The sequence below is a fragment of the Macaca nemestrina genome, chromosome 12 (genome assembly GCF_043159975.1).
Source record: "Macaca nemestrina isolate mMacNem1 chromosome 12, mMacNem.hap1, whole genome shotgun sequence".
NCBI classification, from domain to species: Eukaryota; Metazoa; Chordata; class Mammalia; order Primates; family Cercopithecidae; genus Macaca; species Macaca nemestrina.
In genome coordinates, this window is record NC_092136.1 from 82,580,261 (window position 1) to 82,604,670 (window position 24,410).

The window sequence follows — 24,410 nt, forward strand, 5'->3', positions numbered from 1 at the left end:
ACTAAAGCACACATTTATTTATGAAATGGAGTCTTGCTCTGTCACCCAGGCTGGAGTGCAGTGGCGCTATCTCAGCTCACTGCAACCTCTTCCTCCCAGGTTCAAGCAATTCTCCTGCCTCAGCCTCCCAAGTAGCTGGGATTACAGGCATGCACCACCACATCTGGCCAATTTTTGTATTTTCAGTAGAGACAGGGTTTCACCATGTTGGCCAGGCTGGTCTAGAACACCTGACCTCAAGTGATCCGCCTGCCTCAGCCTCCCAAAGTGCTGAGATTACCGGTGTGAGCCACCGCACCTGGCCTATCAATCGTTTTAAAATTTATTGTTTTAGTTCATTACCAAAAAGAAATCAATCTCCCGCTATATGGTAAGTCACTTTTAAAACCCACACAACTTTGTTGTAATAGTCTTTTATTTTATATAAAAAAAATGTAATTATGCAATGGTTATCAGGAAAGTTAATTCAGTAATAAATATGTAGGCTAGGGAATAGTTTTCAAATATTCAACCAATACCAACAAAATCCTGTATGATTTACACAATTGTTCAAGCAAACACAAGAAAACTCTGGTTCGATTTCTATGAACTATCAAACCAGGTCTGAATGACAGCTTTTCAATATACTAAAGACACACACAATAAAGACAAAATATCTCTTTCTAAAATATTCCTCTTTTAGTCCATATATACTTTGAATAATCTTGTGTAGTAAATTTTTGCTGCAACTGACAATGTTCAAAGTAAATCTCTCCTGGTTTGGGGTTCTAAGAAGCCAACAGCCATGGCAGTATGAGCATTACTACTACTTCCAGAATCTATAAAATCCCAATGCTATTGCCAGGCAAGTAAACACCGAAGCTGTGAAAAGAAGAAACTGTGTTATAGGTCTTGTATTTGTATTATTTTGCAGAGCTAATGAGAATAATGTTATCTTTAAGTGAAGAGCAAAAAAACAGGAAATCCAAGCAATTTTCTATCCTGTTTTTTATTCCCTAGAAAATTAAGGATGAAAGACATTCTTAAGGACAGCATTAATGACCAATTCTTAAAAGCACCTGTATATTCAAATGTAAATTATGTCATTTAGAACATATAAACTGTATTTAAAATCATTAACATTAGCATTATTGACTACTATAAATAATTATAAGCTCTAACTTCAGATCTCATGATAAATGAAATCTTTCTTGTATTAAAAATTATGTAGTTAGGCTAGTAAAATATACATATATCTATGAGAAGAGAATTTTAATTGCCTTTTCAGTGCATTTTAAAATAATTTCTCGTAATTGTTAAAAAAAAATCTTAATAAAAACTCTTTAAACTCAATGAGGTAGAAGAAAAGGCAGAAGCAGCATCAGGTTTTTAAAATAGTTAATATACTACCTGTACTTTATGTTACATAATTTTGGATTAAAAAAAAATTCAGTTTTCCCAGCTTTTAGAAGGTAAGTCTGTGTGTGGCCTTTAGGGACCCCCTAGTTTCCAGTTTGTTTAAAATACCAATGAATGAATTTTAAAAACAAACAAGTTAGAGATGAAGAGAAAACTTTTGTGAATAAAGACACAAGAAATTAGCCTTTCAAAGTAAAGTTATTCATAATGTATAAACCCATTTGTACACCATCCCATTTGATCCTACTACTTATTGAAACTTGGTTAATGATAAGATCATTGTCTCAGTTTTAATAAATGGGATTAGGCATCTCTAAGAAATACAGAGAAGGACATTTGAGAAGTAATAACACAAAGTTTCTAGTCTTACTGCCACTGGGCAATTATATATTCTCTTATTTGATCCTGCTACTATTTGCCACGTGTCGGGTAGTATGCTAGTATGCTGAGCAATTACACAGTAACCAGGAGATTGGTGGTATTATCCCTGTTGTACAGATGAGGTAATATACCCAATTACATCGCTAGCAAATAGTGGAGGCAGGATTTAAGACTAAGTGTACTTGGGCTGGGCACGGTGGCTCACGCCTGTAATCCCAGCACTTTGGGAGGCCGAGGCAGGCAGATCACGAGGTCAGGAGATCGAGACCATCCTGGCTAACACGGTGAAACCCCGTCTCTACTAAAAATACAAAAAAAAAATTAGCTGGGCATGGTGGCGGGCGCATGTAGTCCCAGCTACTTGGGAGGCTGAGGCAGGAGAATGGCATGAACCTGGGAGGCGGAGGTTGCAGTGAGCTGAGATCGCACCACTGCATTCCAGCCTGGGCAACAGAGTGAGACGCCATCTCAAAAAAAAAAAAAAAAAAAAAAAAAAAGACTAAGTGTACTTGACTCCAACGCCGTTTTTTTTTCTTTTAATAAAAAAACACACACAAAATTTGTTATCCTTATTATATACTGTGACACCTGAAAGACTCAATCTGTCATTTATTTGAGTCACATAGTGCTATCTAAGTGGTTAAATCCTTGCTGATTCAACAGCTGATAAATTAAGTTTTAGATAACCAAATGAACACTTACTTATTGTGAGGTGGGAGGTATTTTGTTCCTTCAGTAGCGTATACAATCATTACTACATTTAAGTTTCTCTCTCATGTCTTGCTGCTGTTATTTCAGCTTTTATTTCTCATGGCTATTGTTGTAGTAACTATGGAGCCATCTCCAAATTATTTAAGTTTGCTGTTTATCCTCTATACCCTGTCTAGGGAGACATTCTACATATATGTAAAATGCTTAGGTGAGCATGTGCCTGGTACATTTTAAGCACTCTGTAAACATTAGCTTTCATTATTTATCTGCCAAGAGCAAAATCTGCCACATTATCTACATAGATTAAATGGAAATTGCTATTATTCCTTGGTGGCAGTGTTCTGGATCAAAAGGTGGTGTCTGACCCAGGATGAACCATTCAGACTTCTTTCTGAGGATTTCACAAATTGGAACTAAGCAAAGAGGGCAATCTCTCCTGATTAGTTAAAGTGGAATGATAAAAGAGTCTAGGTGCTAATGTTTCCAACTTATGGAGAAAGCTGGTATGAGAAATTGAGGCCCACATTCACAGATGTAAACAGTAAGTTCTGATTCCAATTATGCTTGTAGGTAGGCTATTTTACTTGTGCCCCTTCCATGGTTCAGCTGATGGCTGGGGGCTCCATCTTCAACCCTGCTGGCACCTCAACATCAGTGGTGACTGCCCAGAAAATGACTAAGAGTATAAACCAGCAGTTTTCTTTTAGACAGCAATTTGTTAATATCAAACATTTTAAATGTGCATATCTTTTTGACCCCAAAATTTAAATGTACATAGCAAGTTGTTATATAGAAATACTAGCATGGGGGTACAAAGATATGTGTGTGTGTATGTATATTTACTCAAACGTAACACATATATATGGCTGTTCAATACAGTATTGTCCTTAATAATGAAAAACTGGAGGGAGAATGCCTGTTAACAGAGGACTGGATATATAAATTGCAGCATTTTCATATAGGGAATACAATGCTTTCTAATAAAAAGATGTCTGTGTGTATTGATGTGGAAAGAAATAGGACATTTGGTCAAATTTTTTTTTTTTTTTTTTTTTTTTTGAGACAGAGTCTCGCTCTGTCGCCCAGGCTGGAGTGCAGTGGCCAGATCTCAGCTCACTGCAAGCTCCGCCTCCCGGGTTCCCGCCATTCTCCTGCCTCAGCCTCCCGAGTAGCTGGGACCACAGACGCCGCCACCTCGCCCGGCTAATTTTTTGTGTTTTTAGTAGAGACGGGGTTTCGCCGTGTTAGCCAGGATGGTCTTGATCTCCTGACCTTGTGATCCACCCGTCTCGGCCTCCCAAAGTGCTGGGATTACAGGCTTGAGCCACCGCGCCCGACCGGTCAAATTTTTAAAAGTTGTAGACTATAAAAAATATGTGATCTAATTATTTTTATAAAGTATATAAGATGTTTATATATAGAAGAAAAAGACTAGAAAATGTTTACTACTAATAGTAAATATACATGGGGAGGTGCTTTCACTTTTACTGCTTTTGAATTCTGTGAATAGTTTATAATGAAAATACATTACTTTTTATAAAAGGAAAGAAAAAAGACAAGTAATAGTTGACTAGGGCATTCTTTCTAAATCACTGGGCTGGGCCCTGTAATTGGGTCAGGTCAAATGGTACCTGAGGAGCTCAGTATGTGACAAATAATCTAATTTTGGGGTAGTATCTGTGCTGAATCAGTTGATTTAAGGTAAGGTCATCTCCCCCTCCTCCAGGTTTTTAATGGGCTTATATCTACTTTTTTGATCTTTTTTCTCTAACCTCATTCAAATCTTTATGGAAGAACATAAGCAATACAAAGAAAATTTTCATTTTGTTTTTTCACTGTAGAATACAAGAGTTTATCCTTCTATCATTTTTGTGCTTGTGTTTATATATTTCTTTTATATCCACATGCTTTTTCTATTAGTAAGCTGCAGAATTGCCTGCTAAACTTATATTCTGAAGGGTAACACATCTATCTGTGAGGATGAAAGCAGCTTAACATTTAGAACTGTCCCATACTACACCCTATATGTTCCTTCCTTTGGCTGTGTCTAATTTGGAATCTGCTATAATAAAAATTAGAAGTATTAAAAAAAAAAAACCAATAATCCGACAAATATCCTAAGACTAGAACCTTCTTTAAGCACTACAGGGGACCAAGCAATAAAGGAGCCGTGTTTTATAGCTCCTCCTTTTTCTCCTGTGCCTGCTCAGTTACCTTGGTAGGTAGGAACTAACAGGAAAATGAGATGGCGGCAATTTCTTTCTCTGACAGTCTTACCTGCAAGATAACGAATTGTCTCAAGTTTGTTAGACTCCATCAGTGTTTTCAAGGAAGCAATTTCAGCGTCAATTTTATTACTGGTCTCTGAAATAATACTTTTGGTTTGAGTATCCTGTAGTAAACCAGAATAAATAAGAGAACTTAATTTTGTTCCTTTGTATTAAATGGACAAAAGCATTTACATTAGAAACCCTCACTTATGGGCTAATTGTGATACAAAAGTCTTAATTGGGGAAACAGTAAAAGCATAGTGGTATAAAAAAATTTTAAGCATTCCAAGATGGCCAAAAAGGAACAGCTCCGGTCTGCAGCTCTCAGTGTGACTGATGCAGATGATGATGGGTGATTTCTGCATTTCCAACTGAGGTACCTGGTTCATCTCATTGGGACTGGTTGGACAGTGGGTACAGCCCACAGAGGGTGAACTGAAGGAGGGCAGGGTGTTGCCTTACCCAGGAAGCGCAAAGGGTCAGGGGATTTCCCTTTCCTAGCCAAGGGAAGCCATGACAGACTACCTGGAAAAACGGGACACTCCCGCCCAAATACTCTGCTTTTCCCAAGGTCTTAGCAACCAGCAGACAAGGAGATTCTCTCCTGCACCTTGCTCAGCAGGTCCCACTCCCACGGAGCCTTGCTCACTGCTAGCGCAACAGTCTGACATGGAACTTGTGAGGCGGCAGCCTGGCTGGAGGAGGGGTGTCTGCCATTGCTGAGGCTTGAGTAGGTAAAGTGGCTGGGGAGCTTGAACTGGGCGGAGCCCACCACAGCTCAACAAGGCCTACTGTCTCTAGATTCCACCTCTGTGGGCAGGGCATAGCTGAACAAAAGGCAGCAGACAACTTCTGCAGACTTAAATGTCTCTGACAGCTCTGAAGAGAGCAGTTGCTCTCCCAGCACCGCGTTTGAGCTCTGAGAACACACAGACTGCCTCTTCAAGTGGGTCCCTGACCCCCGTGTAGCCTAACTGGGAGACATCTTCCAGTAGGGGTTGAAAGACACCTCATATAGGTGGCTGCCCCTCTGGGACGAAGCTTCCAGAGGAAGGATCAGGCAGCAATATTTGCTGTTCTGCAGCTGCTGCTGGTGATACCCAGGTAAACAGGGTCTGGAGTGGACCTCCAGCAAACTCCAACAGACCTGCAGCTGAGGGACCTGACTGTTAGAAAGAAAACAAACAGAAAGGAATAGCATCAGCATCAACAAAAAGGTTATCCACACCAAAACCCTATCTATAGGTCACCAACATCAAAGACCAAAGGTAGATAAAACAACAAAGATGGGGAGAAACCAGAGCAGAAAAGCTGAAAATTGTAAAAATCAGAGCGCCTCTTCTACTCCAAAGGATTGCAGTTCCTTGCCAACAATGGAACAGAGCTGGATGGAGAATGACTTTGACGAGTTGACAGAAGCAGGCTTCAGAAGGTTGGTAATAACAAACTTCTCCAAGCTAAAGGAAGATGTTCGAACCCATCACAAGGAAGCTAAAAACCTTGAAAAAAGATTATGAATGGCTAATTAAAATAAACAGCATAGAGAAGACCTTAAATGACCTGATGGAGCTGAAAACCATGGCATCAGAACTTTGTGATGCATGCCCAAGCTTCAATAGCCAATTTGATCAAGTGGAAGAAAGGGTATCAGTGATTGAAGAGCAAATGAATGAAATAAAGTGAGAATACAAGGTGAGAGAAAAAAGAGTAAAAAGAAATGAACAAAGCCTCCAAGAAATATGCGAGTCTGTGAAAAGACCAAATATACGTTTGATTGGTGTACCTGAAAGTGATGGGAAGAATGGAACCAAGTTGGAAAACACTCTTCAGGATATTATCCAGGAGAACTTCCCCAACCTAGCAAGGGAGGCCAACATTCAAATTCAGGAAATACAGAGAACATCACAAAGATACTCCTCGAGAAGAGCAACCCCAAGACACATTAATTGTCAGATTCACAAAGGTTGAAATGAAGGAAAAAGTGTGTTAAAGGGCAACCAGAAAGGAAGGTCGAGTTACCCACAAAGGGAAGCCCATCAGACTAACAGTGGATCTCTTGGCAGAAACTCTACAAGCCAGAAGAGAGTGGGGGCCAATATTCAACATTCTTAAAGAAAAGAATTTTCAACCCAGAATTTCATATCCAGCCAAGTTTCATAAGTGAAGGAGAAATAATATCCTTTACAGACAAGCAAATGCTGAGAGATTTTTGTCACCACCAGGCCTGCCTCACAAGAGCTCCTGAAGGAAACACTAAACATGGAAAGCAACAACCAGTACCAGCCACTGCAAAAACATGCCAAATTGTAAAAACCATTGATGCTAGGAAGAAAGGGCATCAATTAATGGGTAAAATAACCAGCTAACATCATAATGACAGGATCAAATTCACACATAACAATATTAACCTTAAATGTAAATGGACTAAATGCCCCCAATTAAAAGACACAGACTGGCAAATTGGATAGCGTCAAGACTCATCAGTATGCTGTATTCAGGAGACCGATCTCACATGCAAAGACGCACACAGACTCAAAATAAAGTGATGGAGGAAGATCTACCAAGCAAATGGAAAGAAAAAAAAAAGGAGGGGTTACAATCCTAGTCTCTGATTAAACAGACTTTAAATCAACAAAGATCAAAAGAGACAAAGAAGGCCATTACATAATGGTAAAGGGATCAATTCAACAAGAAGAGCTGACTATCCTAAATATATATGCACCCAATACAAGAGAACCCAGATTCATAACGCAAGTCCTTAGAGACTTAGAACAGAAATCACAACAAACTGTCCCTCAGACCACAGTGCAATCAAATCAGAACTCAGGATTAAGAAACTCACACAAAACCACTCAACTACATGGAAACTGAACAACCTGCTCCTGAATGACTACTGGGTACATAACGAAATGAAGGCAGAAATAAAGATGTTCTTTGAAACCAATGAGAACAAAGATACAACATACTAGAATTTCTGGGACACATTTAAAGCAGTGTGTAGAGGGAAATTTATAGCACTAAATGCCCACAGGAGAAAGCAGGAAAGATCTAAAATTGACACCCTAACATCACAATTGAAAGAACTAGAGAAGCAAGAGCAAACACATTCAAAAGCTAGCAGAAGGCAAGAAATAACCAAGATCAGAGCAGAACTGAAGGAGACAGAGACACAAAAAACCCTTCAAAAAAATCAATGAATCTAGGAGCTGGTTTTTTGAAGAGATCAACAAAATTGATAGACCGCTAGCTAGACGAATAAAGAAGAAAAGATAAGAATCAAATAGATGCAATAAAAAATGATAAAGGGAATATCACCACCAGCCCCACAGAAATACAAACTACCATCAGAGAATACTATAAACACCTCTATGCAAATAAACTAGAAAATCTAGAAGAAATGGATAAATTCCTGGACACATACACCCTCCCAAGACTAAACCAGGAAGAAGTTGAATCCCTGAATAGACAAATAGCAGGCTCTGAAATTGAGGCAATAATAAATAGCCTACCAACCAAAAAAAGTCTAGGACCAGACAGATTCACAGCCAAATTCTACCAGAGGCACAAAGAGGAGCTGTACAAAATAGTTTCCTTCTGAAACTATTCCAATCAACAGAAAAAGAGGGAATCCCCCTAACTCATTTTATGAGACTGACATCATCCTGATACCAAAGCCTGGCAGAGACACAACAACAAAAGAATTTTAGAGCAATATCTGTGATGAACATTGATGTGAAAATCCTCAATAAAATACTGGCAAACCGAATCCAGCAGCACATCAAAAAGCTTATCCACCACCATTATGTCGGCTTCATCCCTGGGATGCAAGGGTGGTTCAACATATGCATCAATAAACGTAATCCATCATATAAACAGAACCAAAAACAAAAACTACATGATTATCTCAACAGATGCAGAAAAGGCCTTTGACAAAATTCAACAGCCCTTCATGCCAAAAACTCTCAATAAACTAGGTACTGATGGGATGTATCTCAAAATAATAATAGCTATTTATGCAAACCCCCAGCCAGTATCACACCGAATGGGCAAAAACTGGAAGCATTCCCTTTGAAAACTAGCACAAGACAAGGATGCCCTCTCTCACCACTCCCATTCAACATAATGTTGGAAGTTCTGGCCGGGCCAATCAGAGCAATTAGGCAAGAGAAAGAAATAAGGGTATTCAATTAAGAAAAGAGGAAGTTGAACTGTCCCTGTTTGCAGATGATAGGATTGTATATTTAGAAAACACCATTGTCTCAGCCCAAAATCTCCTTAAACTAAACAACTTCAGCAAAGTCTCAGGATACAAAATTCATGTGCAAAAATCACAAGCATTCTTATACACCAATAACAGACAGAGAGCCAAATCATGAGTGAAGAACTCCCATACACAATTGCTACAAAGAGAATAAAATACCTAGAATTCAACTTACAAGGGATGTGAAGGACCTCTTCAAGGAGAACTATAAACCACTGCTCAACGAAATAAAAGAGGATACAAACAAATGGAAGAATATTCCATGCTCATGGATAGGAAGAATCAATATCATGAAAATGGCCATACCGCCCAAAGTAATTTATAGATTCAATGCCATCCCCATCAAGCTACCAATGAGTTTCTTCACAGAATTGGAAAAAACTACTTTAAAGTTCATATAGAACCAAAAAAGAGCCTGCATTGCCAATACAATCCTAAGCAAAAAGAAGAAAGCTGGAGGCATCACGCTACCTGACTTCAAACTATACTACAAGGCTACAGTAACCAAAACAGCATGGTACTGGTACCAAAACAGAGATACAGACCAATGGAACAGAACAGAGGCCTCAGAAATAACACCATGCTTCTACAACCACCTGATCTTTGACAAACCTGACAAAAACAAGAAATGGGGAAAGGATTCCCTATTTAATAAATGGTGTTGGGAAACTGGCTAGCCATATGTAGAAAGCTGAAACTGGATCCCTTTCTTACACCTTATACAAAAATTAATTCAAGATGGATTAGAGAGTTAAATATTAGACCTAAAACCATAAAAACCCTAGAAGAAAACCTAGGCAATACCATTCAGGACATAGGCATGGGCAAGGACTTCATGTCTAAAACACTAAAAGCAATGGCAACAAAAGCCAAAATTGACAAATGGGATCTAATTAAACTAAAGAGCTTCTGCACAGCAAAAGAAACTACCATCAGAGTGAATGCGCAACCTACAGAATGGAAGAAAATTTTTGCAATCTACCCTTCTGACAAAGGGCTGATATCCAGAATCTACAAAGAACTCAAACAAATTTACAAGAAAAGAACAACCCCATCAAAAAGTGGGCAAAGGATATATGAACAGACACTTCACAAAAGAAGACATCTATGTAGCCAATAGACACATGAAAAAATGCTCATCATCACTGGCCATCAGAGACATGCAAATCAAAACTACAATGAGATACCATCTCGTGCCAGTTAGAATGGCAATTATTAAAAAGTCAGGAAACAACAGGTGCTGGAGAGGATGTGGAGAAATAGGAACACTTTTACACTGTTGGTGGGACTATAAACTAGTTCAACCATTGTGGAAGACAGTGTGGTGATTCCTCAAGGATCTAGAACTGGAAATACCATTTGACTCAGCCATCCCATTACTGGGTATATACCCAAAGGATTATAAATCATGCTACTATAAAGACACATGCACACATATGTTTACTGCGGCACTATTCACAATAGCAAAGACTTGGAACCAACCCAAATGTCCATCAATGACAGACTGGTTTAAGAAAATGTGGCACATATACACCATGGAATACTATGCAGCCATAAAATAGGATGAGTTCACGTCCTTTGCAGGGCCACGGATGAAGCTGGAAACCATCATTCTCAACAAACTATCACGAGGACAGAAAACCAAACACCACAAGTTCTCACTCATAGGTGGGAAATGAACAATGAGATCACTTGGATACAGGAACATTACACAGTGGGGCCTGTTGGTGGGTGAGGGGTTGAGGGAGGGATAGCATTAGGAGAAATACCTAAGGTAAATGATGAGTTGATGGGTGTAGCAAACCAACATGGCACATGTATACCTATGTATCAAACTTGCATGTTGTGCACATGTACCCTAGAACTTAAAGTATCAAAAAAAATTATAAAAAAACACTATAAACTGACGAATTACATTCCTTCTACTTTCATATTTGGAGATCATCTTTTAGGAGTATCACATACTGGGCATATTCTAAAAACCTCATAACATATTTGATACCTAAATATATAAGATGATTTCATTGCTTGTCTCCTTTATCTGGCCAAGAAGTAAGGGAAGACAGTAAGATCTCTGAAAGAACAAATGTGACCTTCTCTTCTATTAAATTATAAGCAAGAGTGATATATTTTCTGTTAGAATGTGGACAAATGGCTTTGAACTTTTAAGAAAAGGACAAAGCTGAGTCAGAAAGCTGGGTTTTACTCAAGCCACAGAGATGAAGTCATGATTACATTGTAGCATTACTGAGAAGGAAAACAGTACTTCCAAGTTAGGGATTTAGAATCCAGGTTCTTTCCCTAGTGACATCACTTATTAACTGTGGGACCTTAACCCCTCTGTGCTTCATTTTCCAAATTGTTTAAATGGGAATAATAGTGCCTACATCACACAAACTGATATGAATATTAAGTTAATTGACAGATGTAACAGATATAAGTAAAGCATGTAAAATGGTATCTGGCACATTAATAAACACTAAATATGAGTGTTTATATATTATTAACATATAGCTTTTTTAAAACCTTAAGATAATTATTTAACTGAACCTAGGCACTCATTTAAGTACCAATTATGAAATACCAATAGTGAATCTTTGTCTTTTAAAAAATAGTTTTTTTTTTTTTTTTTTTGAGACAGGGTCTTGCTCTATTTCCCAGACTGGTCTTGAACTCCTGCCTCAGCCTCCCAAAGTGCAGGATTAACAGGTGTGAGCTACTGTGCCTAGCCCAAAAAATAGTTATTTTCTATTATAGAAGTAATTTAGTTTAAAAAGGCACACTATGTGGAAAGCTTGATTCTTACTTCAAGGTCATGGCTCATGGATGACGATCTACTTGGTGCCAGGTTCCCCGGAAGTGCTGGCTAACTATAATAGTTATGAGGAAGCCAGAGATTCTACAGGGCTAGTTTTTAAAAGTCCAAACTTATAAACTGGTACACATAAAAGCAGTTATACAAGGCACAAGAACTGTACAAAAGAGACATTTTTACATATTACCTTACCTTTTTTGTAAATTCTGTAGTTGTTTCCATAAGTTGCTTTTCTTGATCTGTAAACTATAGGATATGAAGCAGCAGGAAGTTAAAAAAAAAAAGACTAAAATTAAAAAGGAGTAAGTAACCAAGAAAGTACATTTAAAAGCACAATACCATATCTGTTACTCTGCTCCTTTCTAGGTTGATATCCAGTTTATTATCTGCTCTGATTCGACTGGTTTCATGCTTTAAAGAAAATAAAGATATTTAAAAAATGATCTTATTATGAATATTTGTTCTGAAATTAACAGCTAGGAAAAAATTCACTTACCATTAGTTGTTGCTTAACTTGGTCTAATTCAATTTTCATTTTCTAGGTACAGGAAAGATCACACGTAATTAGCATTAAACCAAATCTATATTATGATTAAAAAAATCTGAAACCCTAGATTACCAAAATTTGGACAATCTATGGATTTCTAATACACAATTGATAAGGAAAAAAATCTTCAAAAGAAACTAGTAAGCCACTGTATTCAGAAAATAATTGTTATGAGCAAAATGCATTTGTTTTTGTATTATACTTTTAAAAATTGATTTTCTAAATTTAAAAAGCTACAGTGGATAACATAACTTAAAATTCTGACTTAATTACAGAAATACACTTTTCTCTTAAGTCACAAAGACATTTAGTACAGGATTAAATAAAATAGAAAATGCCACATTACTCTCAGCTCTGAAACCATTATATAGAAATTTTATACACATAGCTCAAAGATTTTCTGTTTTATGTGGTTTTATATGTATAAAATGTAACTCTTATTCTCATCAGTATGCAAAGCACTATGATTTATATAGAAAAAGATTAGGTATGGTTAAACAAATAGTACTTTTTAAATCTAAAAACTTATTGTTTACTAACCACATGGAATTATTAGTTGGTCTTATTAACTTATTCACTAAGTAGGATGCTTATTATGAGATCAGTTATTTTATGAGTAATAAATTAAAATTTGCATCACCTCATTCTCTGCTCTCAGATTTGCGAATTCACTTTTCTCTAGGATGACCATGTCTTTCCTGATAGAATCCAAATGAGCCATTAGCTGTTGTACTGTTATTTCCTAGAAAACAAAACAAAAAAAATAACCTAGTGATCCACAGAAAGCCATCTTTTATTTATGGAATTGTTTTTCATGAAATTTAAATGCATTTGTTAACATGCTACAAGGTATAATGCTGACTGGTTAAGTAAATATGAAACTTACATATCTGAAATATCAATATGAAAAGAAAAAGATTCAAGGAAGAAAAAGGTATTTCCTAGGGGAGAGAAATGTGTAAGTCTTTGAATGAAAAGAATCTCAATAAAATGCTTCCTTAGACCCTAAGAGTTCCTCAAAACAATAATGTTTTGTTCTTGTTTTTTGAATAACCAAATGGAAAGGGTTTTATCTCTTATTACTTTGATTTTGAGATTTTCTACCACTGGAAAATTCCATGGTATTGGATACGACTCAGAAGTCAGATAGTAAAACAAAATAGATATGTAGTTAAAATAATTGCCCTTTGTCAGCACAACATAACCAATTTTGTTTAAATTCCTGGGTATCTTCCCTATATTTGGCACTACAAAGAATATGTGAAAGAAAAGGTAGCATTTACCTGATAGATCTATAAGCTTTTGCTTCATTAGGGAGGACAATTTTGTAGAAATGATTTAAGACAGTCTTACAAAGAAAATATAACTGTTACAGGTTGAATATCCCTAATCCAAAAATCTGAAATCCAAAATCCGCAACTTTTTGAGTGCCGACATGACACTCAAAGGAAATGTGCATTGGAATATTTTGGATTTCAGATTTGGGATGTGCAACTGGTAAGTGTAAAGGAAATATTCCAAAATAAAAAATCTGAAATCTAAAACACTTCTGGTCTCAAGCATTTCAGATAAGGGATATTCAACCTGTAGCACTACACTTCTTAAAATCATGTAGCTTGCTAATTTATCTATCCTTTACCAAAAGAAAAAGCAGATGAGGTACAACCTTATTAAGGACTCTGTATAACGGTTTAGAAATAAAACAAGAAAGCCCCCCAAAAAAACAGTATGAGTTCTGGAGTCAGGCTGTCGAGCTTTGAATCCAAACTCTGCCATTTACTGTGAGATGCTAGCAAGTCATTTAACTTCTCTGGTATCCTCATTGGTAAAATGGAAATAGTAACAGTACCTGGTACACCTTAAAGAGTTGTTCTGAGGATTAAATGAGATTATGTATGTATAATGCTTAAGATAGTACTTGGCATATGGTTATCACTGAAATGTTAACTATCATTATTACCGATGGGACAGAGAACTAATGACTGAAGCACGATAGTCTAATGCTAATGTATTAATGTGGAGGAAGTTTGGACTTCTTATATAAAAGTTTTTAACTGTGTACAACAGACATTGCTGACGCATGCCTTTTCTAACCCTCATATATTACTCAGGAGGGTTGTTCATTTTATTCAGTTCTGTTTGACATATTTATGAGAATTAATTCAGAAGTCACACAGATGTGGCCTCTAGGGGCTGGCAGTCCTGTTTGCCCCAAATATCACTATAAAGGAATTATATGACATTAAAAATAATGTATTCTTATTACTGAGATTTTTGCCTATTACATAGGCAAAAGTTGGAAAGCTAATTACAGACTTCATACTTGTGGAGTCTGAACCTGAAAATAAGGGATTGTATTGTGGCTTTCTTGAGATAGAGCCTTGCTCGGTCACTCAGGCTGGAGTGTACTGGCATGATCTTGGCTCACTGCAGCTTCCTGGGTTTGAGCAATTCTCATGCCTTAGCCTCCCGAGTAGCTTGGACCACAGGCACCCACCATCATGCGTGGCTAATTTTTTTTTTTTTTTTTTTTTGAGACAGAGTCTCGCTCTGTCGCCCAGGCTGGAGTGCAGTGGCCGGATCTCAGCTCACTGCAAGCTCCGCCTCCCGGGTTTACGCCATTCTCCTGCCTCAGCCTCCCGAGTAGCTGGGACTACAGGCGCCCGCCACCTCGCCCGGCTAGTTTTTTGTATTTTTAGTAGAGACGGGGTTTCACCATGTTAGCCAGGATGGTCTCGATCTCCTGACCTTGTGATCCGCCCGTCTCGGCCTCCCAAAGTGCTGGGATTACAGGCTTGAGCCACCGCGCCCGGCCTGCGTGGCTAATTTTTTTTTATATTTTTAATAGAGACAGGGTTTTGCCATGTTGGCCTCGAACTTCTGATCTAAAGTGATCCGCTCACCTCAGCCTCCCAAAGTGCTGGGATTACAAGCGTGAGCCACTACACCCGGCCTTAATGTGGCTCTTAAGAGCTTCTTTTTACCTCATTCTTTAAATACAGACTCAAAAAGCCTACAAAACTGCACAGGTGTCCATCTTTAACAACTTTAAATGTAAAGACATAATCCATTGTTAAGTAGCCAAATATATTAAAAGTGTGATTTTTGTAACTACTATGGAGCCATCAGAGAATATTCAGATTTGAATCAGAATCACAATATAATCAAATTCTCAGAATAAGAAGACTTTATTACTTTATTTTCTCCCCCCATCCTGCTAGCTGACTTAGTTTCATATCAAGTATGAAATTATTCTAGTTAAGCTCATTTATTCAGTCCTTTATGTAAAATTATTGCTTTTTGTCCATATCACCACAGTGAAAACTCCTGTAAATTACTCAGTCTCTCTAAGCCTGTCTTCAGTGGCCAAATAGATTTCTGCTTACTTTTCAAGGTTGTTAGAGATTAAATAATATATGAAAAATACACAGCATTGTGCCTCTTACATGTTAAATTCTTATATTTGACTTTAGGATTTTTATATTCAGTCAAATTAAGGCGTCTTAGGGAATTTATAAAGTCCTTCTCAGTCATGTAAGTCCTTTCCAGCTATGTCTGTGAAAATTAACCAATATGTATGTATAGCAGCAATAAAACATACTTAATATATAGAAAGATTAGCTCTTCTGTGGTGAGCTTTCTTGAGGGAAAAAGTTGTTTCACTAACAATCTACCACCACTCATGAATAACACAATATAATGATCTCATCCCATCAAAGATTTGGCAAAATACCATCTCTGTTACCACAACATTATTACAACTATTCTAACTATTCAGTCTCTCTAAATACTGACTTTATTCAGTGTTTTTTTTTGTGTGTGTGTGTGGTCCCTTTAGAGAGAACAAGGAAGATACGAGCGTGTTTGGAAGGTCACTAGGTAGACAGAGACGTAGTTATGAAATGACTGTCTAATGAAAGTATCAGAAGCGGTAGTAATCAGTGTATTACCTGTTGAGCTTGAGTGACCATCTCTTTATAGATAGTATCCAGGCTGACATTTGATAAAGTAGTTAATGCTGATACAATTGTTTCTGCTTGTGTTTTGTCAAATCCTGTAGGCAGCAAATAGGTATTTTAAAGTGTATATCCTTATCAAAATAAACAGCGAGAGTAACTCCTCAACATTTAAATTGTTATACTCTTTTTAAAATAATGGTTACAATTTAAAAATTGACAGATAATGCTAAATTACTCTCCAAAAGTACTCTACAATTTTAATTCCCATTCTGTATCTCCCCACATCTACATTAACACTAGACATGACTTTTTATTTTGAGTAATTGGCAAAAAAAATTGTATTACATTGTTATTTTAATGTTACTTAAATTTGCATTTCCTTGGTTGGTAGAGAGGTTAAGCATTACATATACTTTTTGTTATTTATATTTATTTTTCTGTGTTATGCTTGTTTATAGCATTTGCCCCCTTTTTTCTATAAAACTGCTTATTCTTTTACATTTATTTAGCTTTTCATCTATCTGAAATTTAGTTTTCAGTAAGGGGATCTAATATATTTTTTCCCAGTGGCTAGTCATTTATTATCTCATTTATTAAATAGTCCTTCCTTTCCCTAATTTGTAATGCCTTCATCACATTAAATTCATGTCTGTGTCTCTGAATACCATTTTGTTCTATTAGTCTATTCCTTTAATATCACATAATTTAAATTACTGTTTTGATATCAGGTAATTTTTTGTGCTTATTTTCCGATTTTTTAATCTCAAACATTTGTACTTCCACATGGACTTTAGTATTAGCCTAGAAACTAGTTTCTTTTTCACTTAATTGGAATCATTCTGTACATATTTCAATGCTTTTTTTAATTAACATATCTTGAACATTCCTCATATCAGTAAATATTTCTCAAATAGTATCATTTTTAGTGACTATAAAATATTTCATTGGATTGTCTATTTAAATACTCTTAATTGTTCATAACAGTGATACTGTCTTGACTAGGCAATTATTATGAGTGCTATTAATTTTCTTCTTTCAGGAGGTATCCATGTTTCTCACCATGAGTTTCCAAGTCCTGAACCAATGCATGGGTATCAAAAGTTAATTTCCTTTGTTCTAAAGGAGTTATATCCACTGGCCGCCTATCATATCCCTCCTTGGTTGTGGTGGTGAAGAAGTCTGAAAAGAGAAGACATTTTTTTTCTCTTATAGTAACTGATAAAGGTTTCCTACTTTAGCTTACAAAGCATTTTCCCCATCCATTTATGATATAGTTCCAGCTCTTCTAGTTTTGTCATCTCACCCAAGTTAATTGACTCCTCTGAGCCTCTCTTTTATCTGAAAAGTCTCTGACTTTTTTCTGTACATACTAAACATTCAATAAATGTTTCTTTTCCCTCCTTTGGTATTCAGGAATGTTAAGAGTTAGTATAAACTTGTAATAAAACACATCAAATGCTTTGGATATCACCACCTCAGCTCTACTTACTGTAAAGCAGAAACTACACAATTCAATTCTTCTCTGTGCTCAGTCTTTCAAGAGCTATGAAAATTTTTTACACTTACATCCCTGTTTAAAGTAGCTTTCCATACTCCCACTCACTTATATATCCACAGTTTATTTCCTACATAGTTCTCAGTTCCAATATGAAATTATCTTGTTTGCTGTTCGTATCTCTGGATCAGAATGGAAGTTCCATGATGCTTTGACTGTGGTTTTCACTACTGTATCTTTAGCACCTAGAACAGTGCTTTGGCACATAGTTGGGCCACAAAGTTTTACTGTTGATGCAATCAATGAATTTGATTTGAAATCATGGGCATATTTACTGTTATCAACATAAGAACCCTAAGAAAAAATTCTCATTTCTGAAATAACCCTTCTTGTCCTATTTCAATAAATTCCCCAAGTTTTAACCTAGACACAGTAAAGACCTTTTCTGTATATTGCTGATGAATTTATTATAAGGTACTCTGCCCATAAACAACTTCTAGGAAAGGTAAAGGAGTTACCTTTACAGAGCCAATGGTAGAATTAGGATTCAGACTCAGATTCTTCTGACTTCAAATCTTACACTCCATGCTGTTTCTCTTATTTATCCTAAGCCACTTAAAATATCTAGATATTTAAAAGACTGCAGGCCGGGTGCGGTGGCTCACACCTGTAATCCCAGCACTTTGGGAGGCCAAGGTCAGGGGATCACGAGGTCAGGAGATGAAGACCATCCTGGCTAACACAGTGAAACCCCGTCTCTACTAAAAATACAAAAAAATTAGCCAGGCATGGTGGCAGGCACCTGTAGTCCCAGCTACTAGGGAGGCTGAGGCAGGAGAATGGCGTGAACCTGGGAGGTGGAGCTTGCAGTGAGCTGAGATCACGCCACTGCACTCCAGCCTGGGCAACAGAGTGAGACTCTGTCTCAAAAAGAAAAAAAAAAAAGACTGCAACTTCAGGCATTATTTTTCCACCAGTACTGTGTAGAACAAATGTGATTCCTTCTTTATATCCTTCTAGCCTAATGAATATTTATTGAGTGCTAGAACTTGTGCCAGGCACAGGGGTAAAATGATAAGCAAAACCAGACATGAATGATGTTCTCACTGATTTTATAGACTAGAAGGCAGGAAAGAGATATTGTTTTTTAAAAAAACCTAACAATAAACTCTAAATTCAAATGATAAAAGATTTATTAAAATACTCCAAAAAATTCTATTTAACTGAAGAGATAAAAGCAAGTAGCTGTAAATAAAAGTGGAGCAATGTTTTAAAACACACATATTGGTACACTGGTCAGTAATCTTTTTCACTTGAATGTCATCTAGTAAAGAAACATGCCTTTATGTGTAAATATCAGACCTAAGGTAGGAGAGAAAAAGAAAAATTAGAGGAAAAGGGGCAGATTTCAGTAATTTCAATAACAACTGCATTAGGAGTAGTGATGGTACTCTTAGTTACATATCCCTGATTAGAAGTTTATTTGGATTTAGAAAAAAAATCAGTAATAACATTTATATAATATTTTACTGTTTTCACATCTATTACCCCATCCTTAAAATTCTCATTTTATGGATGAGGTAAATTGAGGCTCAGGGCTAAGTATGGATGCTCCTCAGCTTATAAAAGGGTTATGTCCCATTAAATCCATCATAAATTGAAAATATCCTGAGCTGAAAATGCATTTAATACACCTAACCTGCTGAACATCACAGCTTAGCTGGGCTCACCTCAAGCACGCCAAGAACACTTACATTAGCTTATAGTTGGCCAAAATCATCTAACACAAAACCTATTTTACAATAAAGTGTTGAATATTTCATGTAGACACCCAAATGGGCATTTTGTAAACATTATGGGATGCAAAAACAAAACCCAAAAAACCCTGGCAATACTAAGTATTGGTTATTTGCCCTTGTGATCCATGGCTAACTGGGGGAGCTGCGGCTTGCTGCCCCTGCCAATGCATTATTGTTAGATTAGGAAAGGATCAAAATTCAAAGTACAGTTTCTACTGAATGCATACTGTTTTTGCACCATGATAAAGTCGAAAAATTTTAAGTTAAACTCTCTTAAGTTGTGGACTGTCTGTAATTAGTCCAAGATCTTATGGTCTCATAGCTAGGCGGATTAGTACAGTTCCTCTGACTTAGTCAACAAACACTCTGAATACCTTACACAAAGAGCAGCTTCCTACTAAATTTGGGATACAGACCAAATACCTTAACAAGCCAATAAATCTTTGTAGGGTGTAGCTCGTCTCATGTCCTGCTATGCTCTCTCTGGTCCTCTGCTTTCAAGGGCTCTTTGATTTTAATTCCACAAACATGCCATGTGCTTTACCTTCTCAGGGCCTTTGCCCAGCCCCTGCCCTGTTCAGAAAGCTCTCTTTTTCTTTGCCTGCTCATGTTTATCCTTCAGAGCTCAGTCTGAATGTTTCTTCCTCTGGAAAGCCTGACGAGTCCTTTGGGTTATGTCTCTCTTGTGATGGTTTTTCATAGTACTGCATAGGATTCTTTTGCAAACCCTCTCACAATTTACACATTTATGTGACTCTCAGTTGTCTCCCCAAGAGACCAGTGGTCAGCCAACTATAGCCTGTAGACTACCACCACCTGTTTTTCTAGTTTTATTCATTAGAACTAGATAGTTTTATTAGAACACAGCTCATTCATTTATGGATTAATCTATGGCTACTTTCATGCTACAGTGGCAAAGCAAATAGTTGTGACTGACCTTACAGCCTACAAAGCCTGAAATATTTATTGGGCTCTTTACAGAAAAAGTTTGTCAACCCCTGCACTAAACTATACAGTTCTTGAGAGCAGGGACCACATTTGTTCTTGCTCACTACTGAATCCCCAATGCCTACACAAATCTGGATGCTCCATAGATACTTGCTGAATGAAAGGCACTGTGCTTGGCATTATGTATACACAATGATGAATAATACAAAGGGGACGCATTTGGCCCTCCTTGAGAATAAAGGATCAAGAATGGCTATTTGGATGATGGTACAGCTACATTAAATATTAAAGAAGTTATCCAGACAGGATGAATGAAATCAGCAAAATCTAGGCACGGGCTGCCTTTGCTATTCTCTTGGCTTCTATTTATTATGGGGCTAAGGAGAGCTGAGAATGCAGAAGGATATGTAAAACATTATTCCTTAAATGTGCTAAGATATTCACATAATATTTTGCTTAGTCCTCCCAATCCTATGAGGTAGGTATTGACACCCACTGGCAGTAGAACTTTGGGTTTCACTCCACTTTGGAAGCCATAAGCAACTGGAAAAACCATTGGATATTCATAGTAGGGTTTCATAATCACTATTCCAACTGGTCATGAGCAGTTTAATGCATAAGCGCTCATTAAGAATGTCTTTACAGGCCAGGTGCAGTGGCTCATGCCTGTAATCCTAGCAGTTGGGAGGCCAAGGCAGGCGGATCGCTTGAGCCCAGGAGTTCGCGATCAGCCTGGGCAACATGGCAAGATCCTGTCCCTACAAAAATTACAAAAACTAGCTGGGCACGGTGGCATGTGCCTGTAGTCCCAGCTACTTGAGAGGCTGAAGTGGGAGGATCACCTGAGCCTGGGAGGCAGAGGTTGCAGTGAGCCGAGATGGCATCAAGGCACACGAGACTGAGTGACAGAGACCCTGTCTCAAAATAAATAAATAAATAAATAAATAAGTCTTCGCAGCCATATTAATAGGTAGGGGAAATGAAGTGCCCAGAATCAGTGTTTCTAGCTCATAGTGGAACAACAGATCCTTAATAGCCTGAAAAGTTTTGTACAGGCTTAAACATCTGTACAAAACTCCAAACCTTTCCTTTCATTGTTACTACTTTTGATTCTTTGATAGCTATATCTTGCGGATTTGTTTGTTTGTAATAGTGAGATACAAACTCAAGGGTTTAAAGGTTTAACCAGTTTGGCAAAACTACTAAGTCATAGATTGCGGACTGGAACTCTGGCCTATCTTGCACCAAGCTCCTCTTTGCTGGAAAAGGTCAAATTTTACTTATGAAACAAACAAACAAACAAATATGTAAAATGTTGTCCCAATAAATTTAAGTTGCAAGTTTTATATGAATTTACTGCTAATTTTACAGCTGAAACACTTCAGTGTATAGTCAGTTACTTTTCTGTCAGGAACTCAAAAGAACAGGCATTACAGCATATGTTCTTACATGCTGGTCTACTAACGTGCTACACTAGTTGCATCATGATAACTAAGGTCCTTCCACTGGTCAGAGGTCAAGGTTTTCAAAATCCCCTGATTATTAACATTATTAGGCAAGTTTAAACTACTTGTACACAATAAACATTCAATATTTGTTTAGTGAGGAAGGACACAAATCCTACTAGTTGTAAGAAGAGATTTAAAGTTTCTCCAAGCACACTCAGATTCAAGTGGGAAAACTTTTACGTTAAAACATTAACATTTACTTATGGTCATGTATTTCGCATTATGATATGCACTTCAAAGTTCATTCTCTAAAAACATTTAATTTTGTTTTCATTTGGATATGTGAAGCACACCTGTAAAAGTCAACAAAGATGAAAGTTGGATGATTTCCTGGAATTCAAAAGTGCTACCTCCTTTTTGTAAAATCCATCATAATGTGTATTTATGCTAAACACCCAAATACCTAACAAAAGAGACCTTGTGAATGATCCTGGCAGCTAAAGAGCAATCTTACAGACGGATGATCAACAACTGCAGTTTTGACTGCAGCTGTTACTGGTGTGGATTAAAATTAAACAATGAGCAAAACAGCACAAGTAACAATATGGAGCATAAATAACAGCGTGGAAGTGTTTGGGTACCGACTGGCTCAGGGTACCTGGCACTGAAGATTCAAGAAGGTGAACAGAGAATGCTAAGGTTGATAAGAGGTGCCTATTCGCCTATTTTGTGGACAACCTTAAAACGGTTTAAAAACTAGGAGGGAAGTTTAAAAACGGGGGGTAAAAAACGACAACAAGAAAAACCTAGCCCTAGAAACGTTTCTCAGAATAAAGTTAGATGTCTTCAGGACACCCTGTTAACAGGGGTGCCAACCGGTTGGAAACTTGTAGGTTCCAGTATTCACTTTTTTCCCCAAAGTCTACAATGTGACTGAAAAGTACTGAGAATTCCAGCGAGAATAAGGCAGACGTGATCTGAAATTTATGATGCTGTCTACCAAAAACTTGGGCTCGAGGCCAGCACCTAAAAAAACAAAATCTAAAGATCAGGCCACAAAAGAAATCAGGACACCCTCAAGCACAGATTACCTTACGCTGCCTCCAGACAAACCTACCAGATTACTAGCCTCTTGTCACCAAAAAAGGGAAACAAGGGCTGAGAAAGAAGCCGGGCGCGAAGCCCTGGCCTTCGAAGGTTCGCTTTAAGAACAGAAAGGCACTGATTTCCTCAGTCCTCGCCCCTTGGGGCGAGCTGGGCAAGTCGGGGCAGCAGGCAGCTGTGTCGCCAGCACAAGGCGTGAATCAGGGAGGAGGGCGTGGCACCTTCTCTTCCCGTTCGCTCGAGCAGGCGCGACCACGGGCATCGTCTCCCTAGAGAGCACTCAGACATCTATGACACGACGCCTTGCCTCACCTCTCCGCAGGGCCGGCGAGAAATGCCCGCGGGGGCTTGAAACCCAACGATCCCCTCTGCCTTGGGAGAGCAAGAGCCGCCAAGCCTGGCGACCATTCATGGTCTCAGAGTTTTCCGGCGGGCGGGAGGCGGAAGACGGGGTAAATCTCGCACAGGCTTTCGGGCAAGGTAGTTCTGGCACCGCAAGAATGCTGGGAATTGTAGTTTTCGCTCTGTCACAAGACCACCTTCCAGCGCGGGCGCCACAGTGGTGCCACGAAACTGGGCCTCTTCGCAGGCTGACCTACAGTTCACGAGCAATGCTCAGCGCTGTCCCGCTACTCCCACCGCCCCTTCCCGACCTGTGAACGCCTTTACCGTCTTAGGAAGGCGGGATCTTGTCGGAGAACCTTCTGGCGCCTGTTTCCTGGCAGCGGCGCATAGTCCAACAGCTGGCTCCCCCAAGATTGCCAGCGGCCATTAAGCGCTTGGGTCGGGGGAGATGGAGTCGTATTTAGCCGCACAGCAGTCTGGGACCTGAAGTTCTCGGCCGCTGAGCATTCTGGGTGATTGCGTAGTGCGGAGGCCAAAGAAACCTTCTGGGAAGTGTAGTCCAGCAAGTCGCTCACTGACCGTGTAGCGTCACATCCTGCTGCTTCGCCGTCTGGTGCACGGGAGGACCAACTAATTTTAGTCGGTATATTCTTTCTTTAGGGAAGATGAATTCCTCCGTTTCTGCGAGAAATTCCTTAAATTTTCACCATTTATCCTTCCCAGACCTCACTCAAGACTTTGCTCCGCATAGTAAAATGCTGAAAGCATCAATGCACAGTAGTTGTATTAAAATGCACCAATACTCATGAATATTCTCGGTAAATCCTAAAATGGCACACAGTTGTGCGGTTGCAGTGGCTTATTCTCGCAAGATTCTAAACAATTACGGCTAGGTTTCTATCTATATGTATTCAAAGCTTTGTGAGAGC

General features: G+C 38.2%; 2 protein-coding genes across 16 annotated transcripts in view; one reads left to right on the top strand and one right to left on the bottom strand.

The window, feature by feature from the left end:
• The window catches only part of LOC105468837 (ankyrin repeat domain 42), a 199,137-nt gene that overhangs the window by 80,179 nt on the left and 94,548 nt on the right, over positions 1 to 24,410 (top strand). The window contains exon 13 of one of the 11 annotated variants that reach the window (XM_071075372.1): positions 3,557 to 7,404. The exons of 9 other annotated variants lie outside the window; for them this stretch is intronic. In XM_071075372.1, the coding sequence (XP_070931473.1) occupies positions 3,557 to 3,662 (106 nt within the window). In that variant the 3' untranslated portion in view covers positions 3,663 to 7,404. Of the gene's footprint in view, positions 1 to 3,556; positions 7,405 to 17,381; positions 17,520 to 24,410 lie in introns of those variants that run through there. One more of the 11 variants, XM_011719248.3, reaches the window with a different exon arrangement.
• Positions 398 to 23,946, bottom strand: LOC105468834 (coiled-coil domain containing 90B). 5 transcript variants are annotated; one of them, XM_011719240.3, is made up of 10 exons: positions 23,806 to 23,946; positions 23,449 to 23,731; positions 17,402 to 17,521; positions 16,334 to 16,437; positions 13,024 to 13,125; positions 12,333 to 12,374; positions 12,176 to 12,247; positions 12,029 to 12,082; positions 4,768 to 4,882; positions 398 to 861 (listed from the first exon to the last, which is right to left on the bottom strand). In XM_011719240.3, exons 2-10 carry the CDS (start codon positions 23,546 to 23,548, stop codon positions 806 to 808), a joined length of 765 nt encoding a protein of 254 aa, XP_011717542.1. In that variant the 5' UTR covers positions 23,549 to 23,731; positions 23,806 to 23,946; the 3' UTR covers positions 398 to 805. The 5 variants fall into 5 exon arrangements, with proteins under 5 accessions (XP_011717542.1, XP_070931476.1, XP_011717547.1 ...); XM_071075375.1 differs by lacking the exon at positions 23,806 to 23,946 and having other exon boundaries at positions 23,449 to 23,799; XM_011719245.3 differs by lacking the exons at positions 16,334 to 16,437; positions 17,402 to 17,521; positions 23,449 to 23,731 and having other exon boundaries at positions 23,806 to 23,945.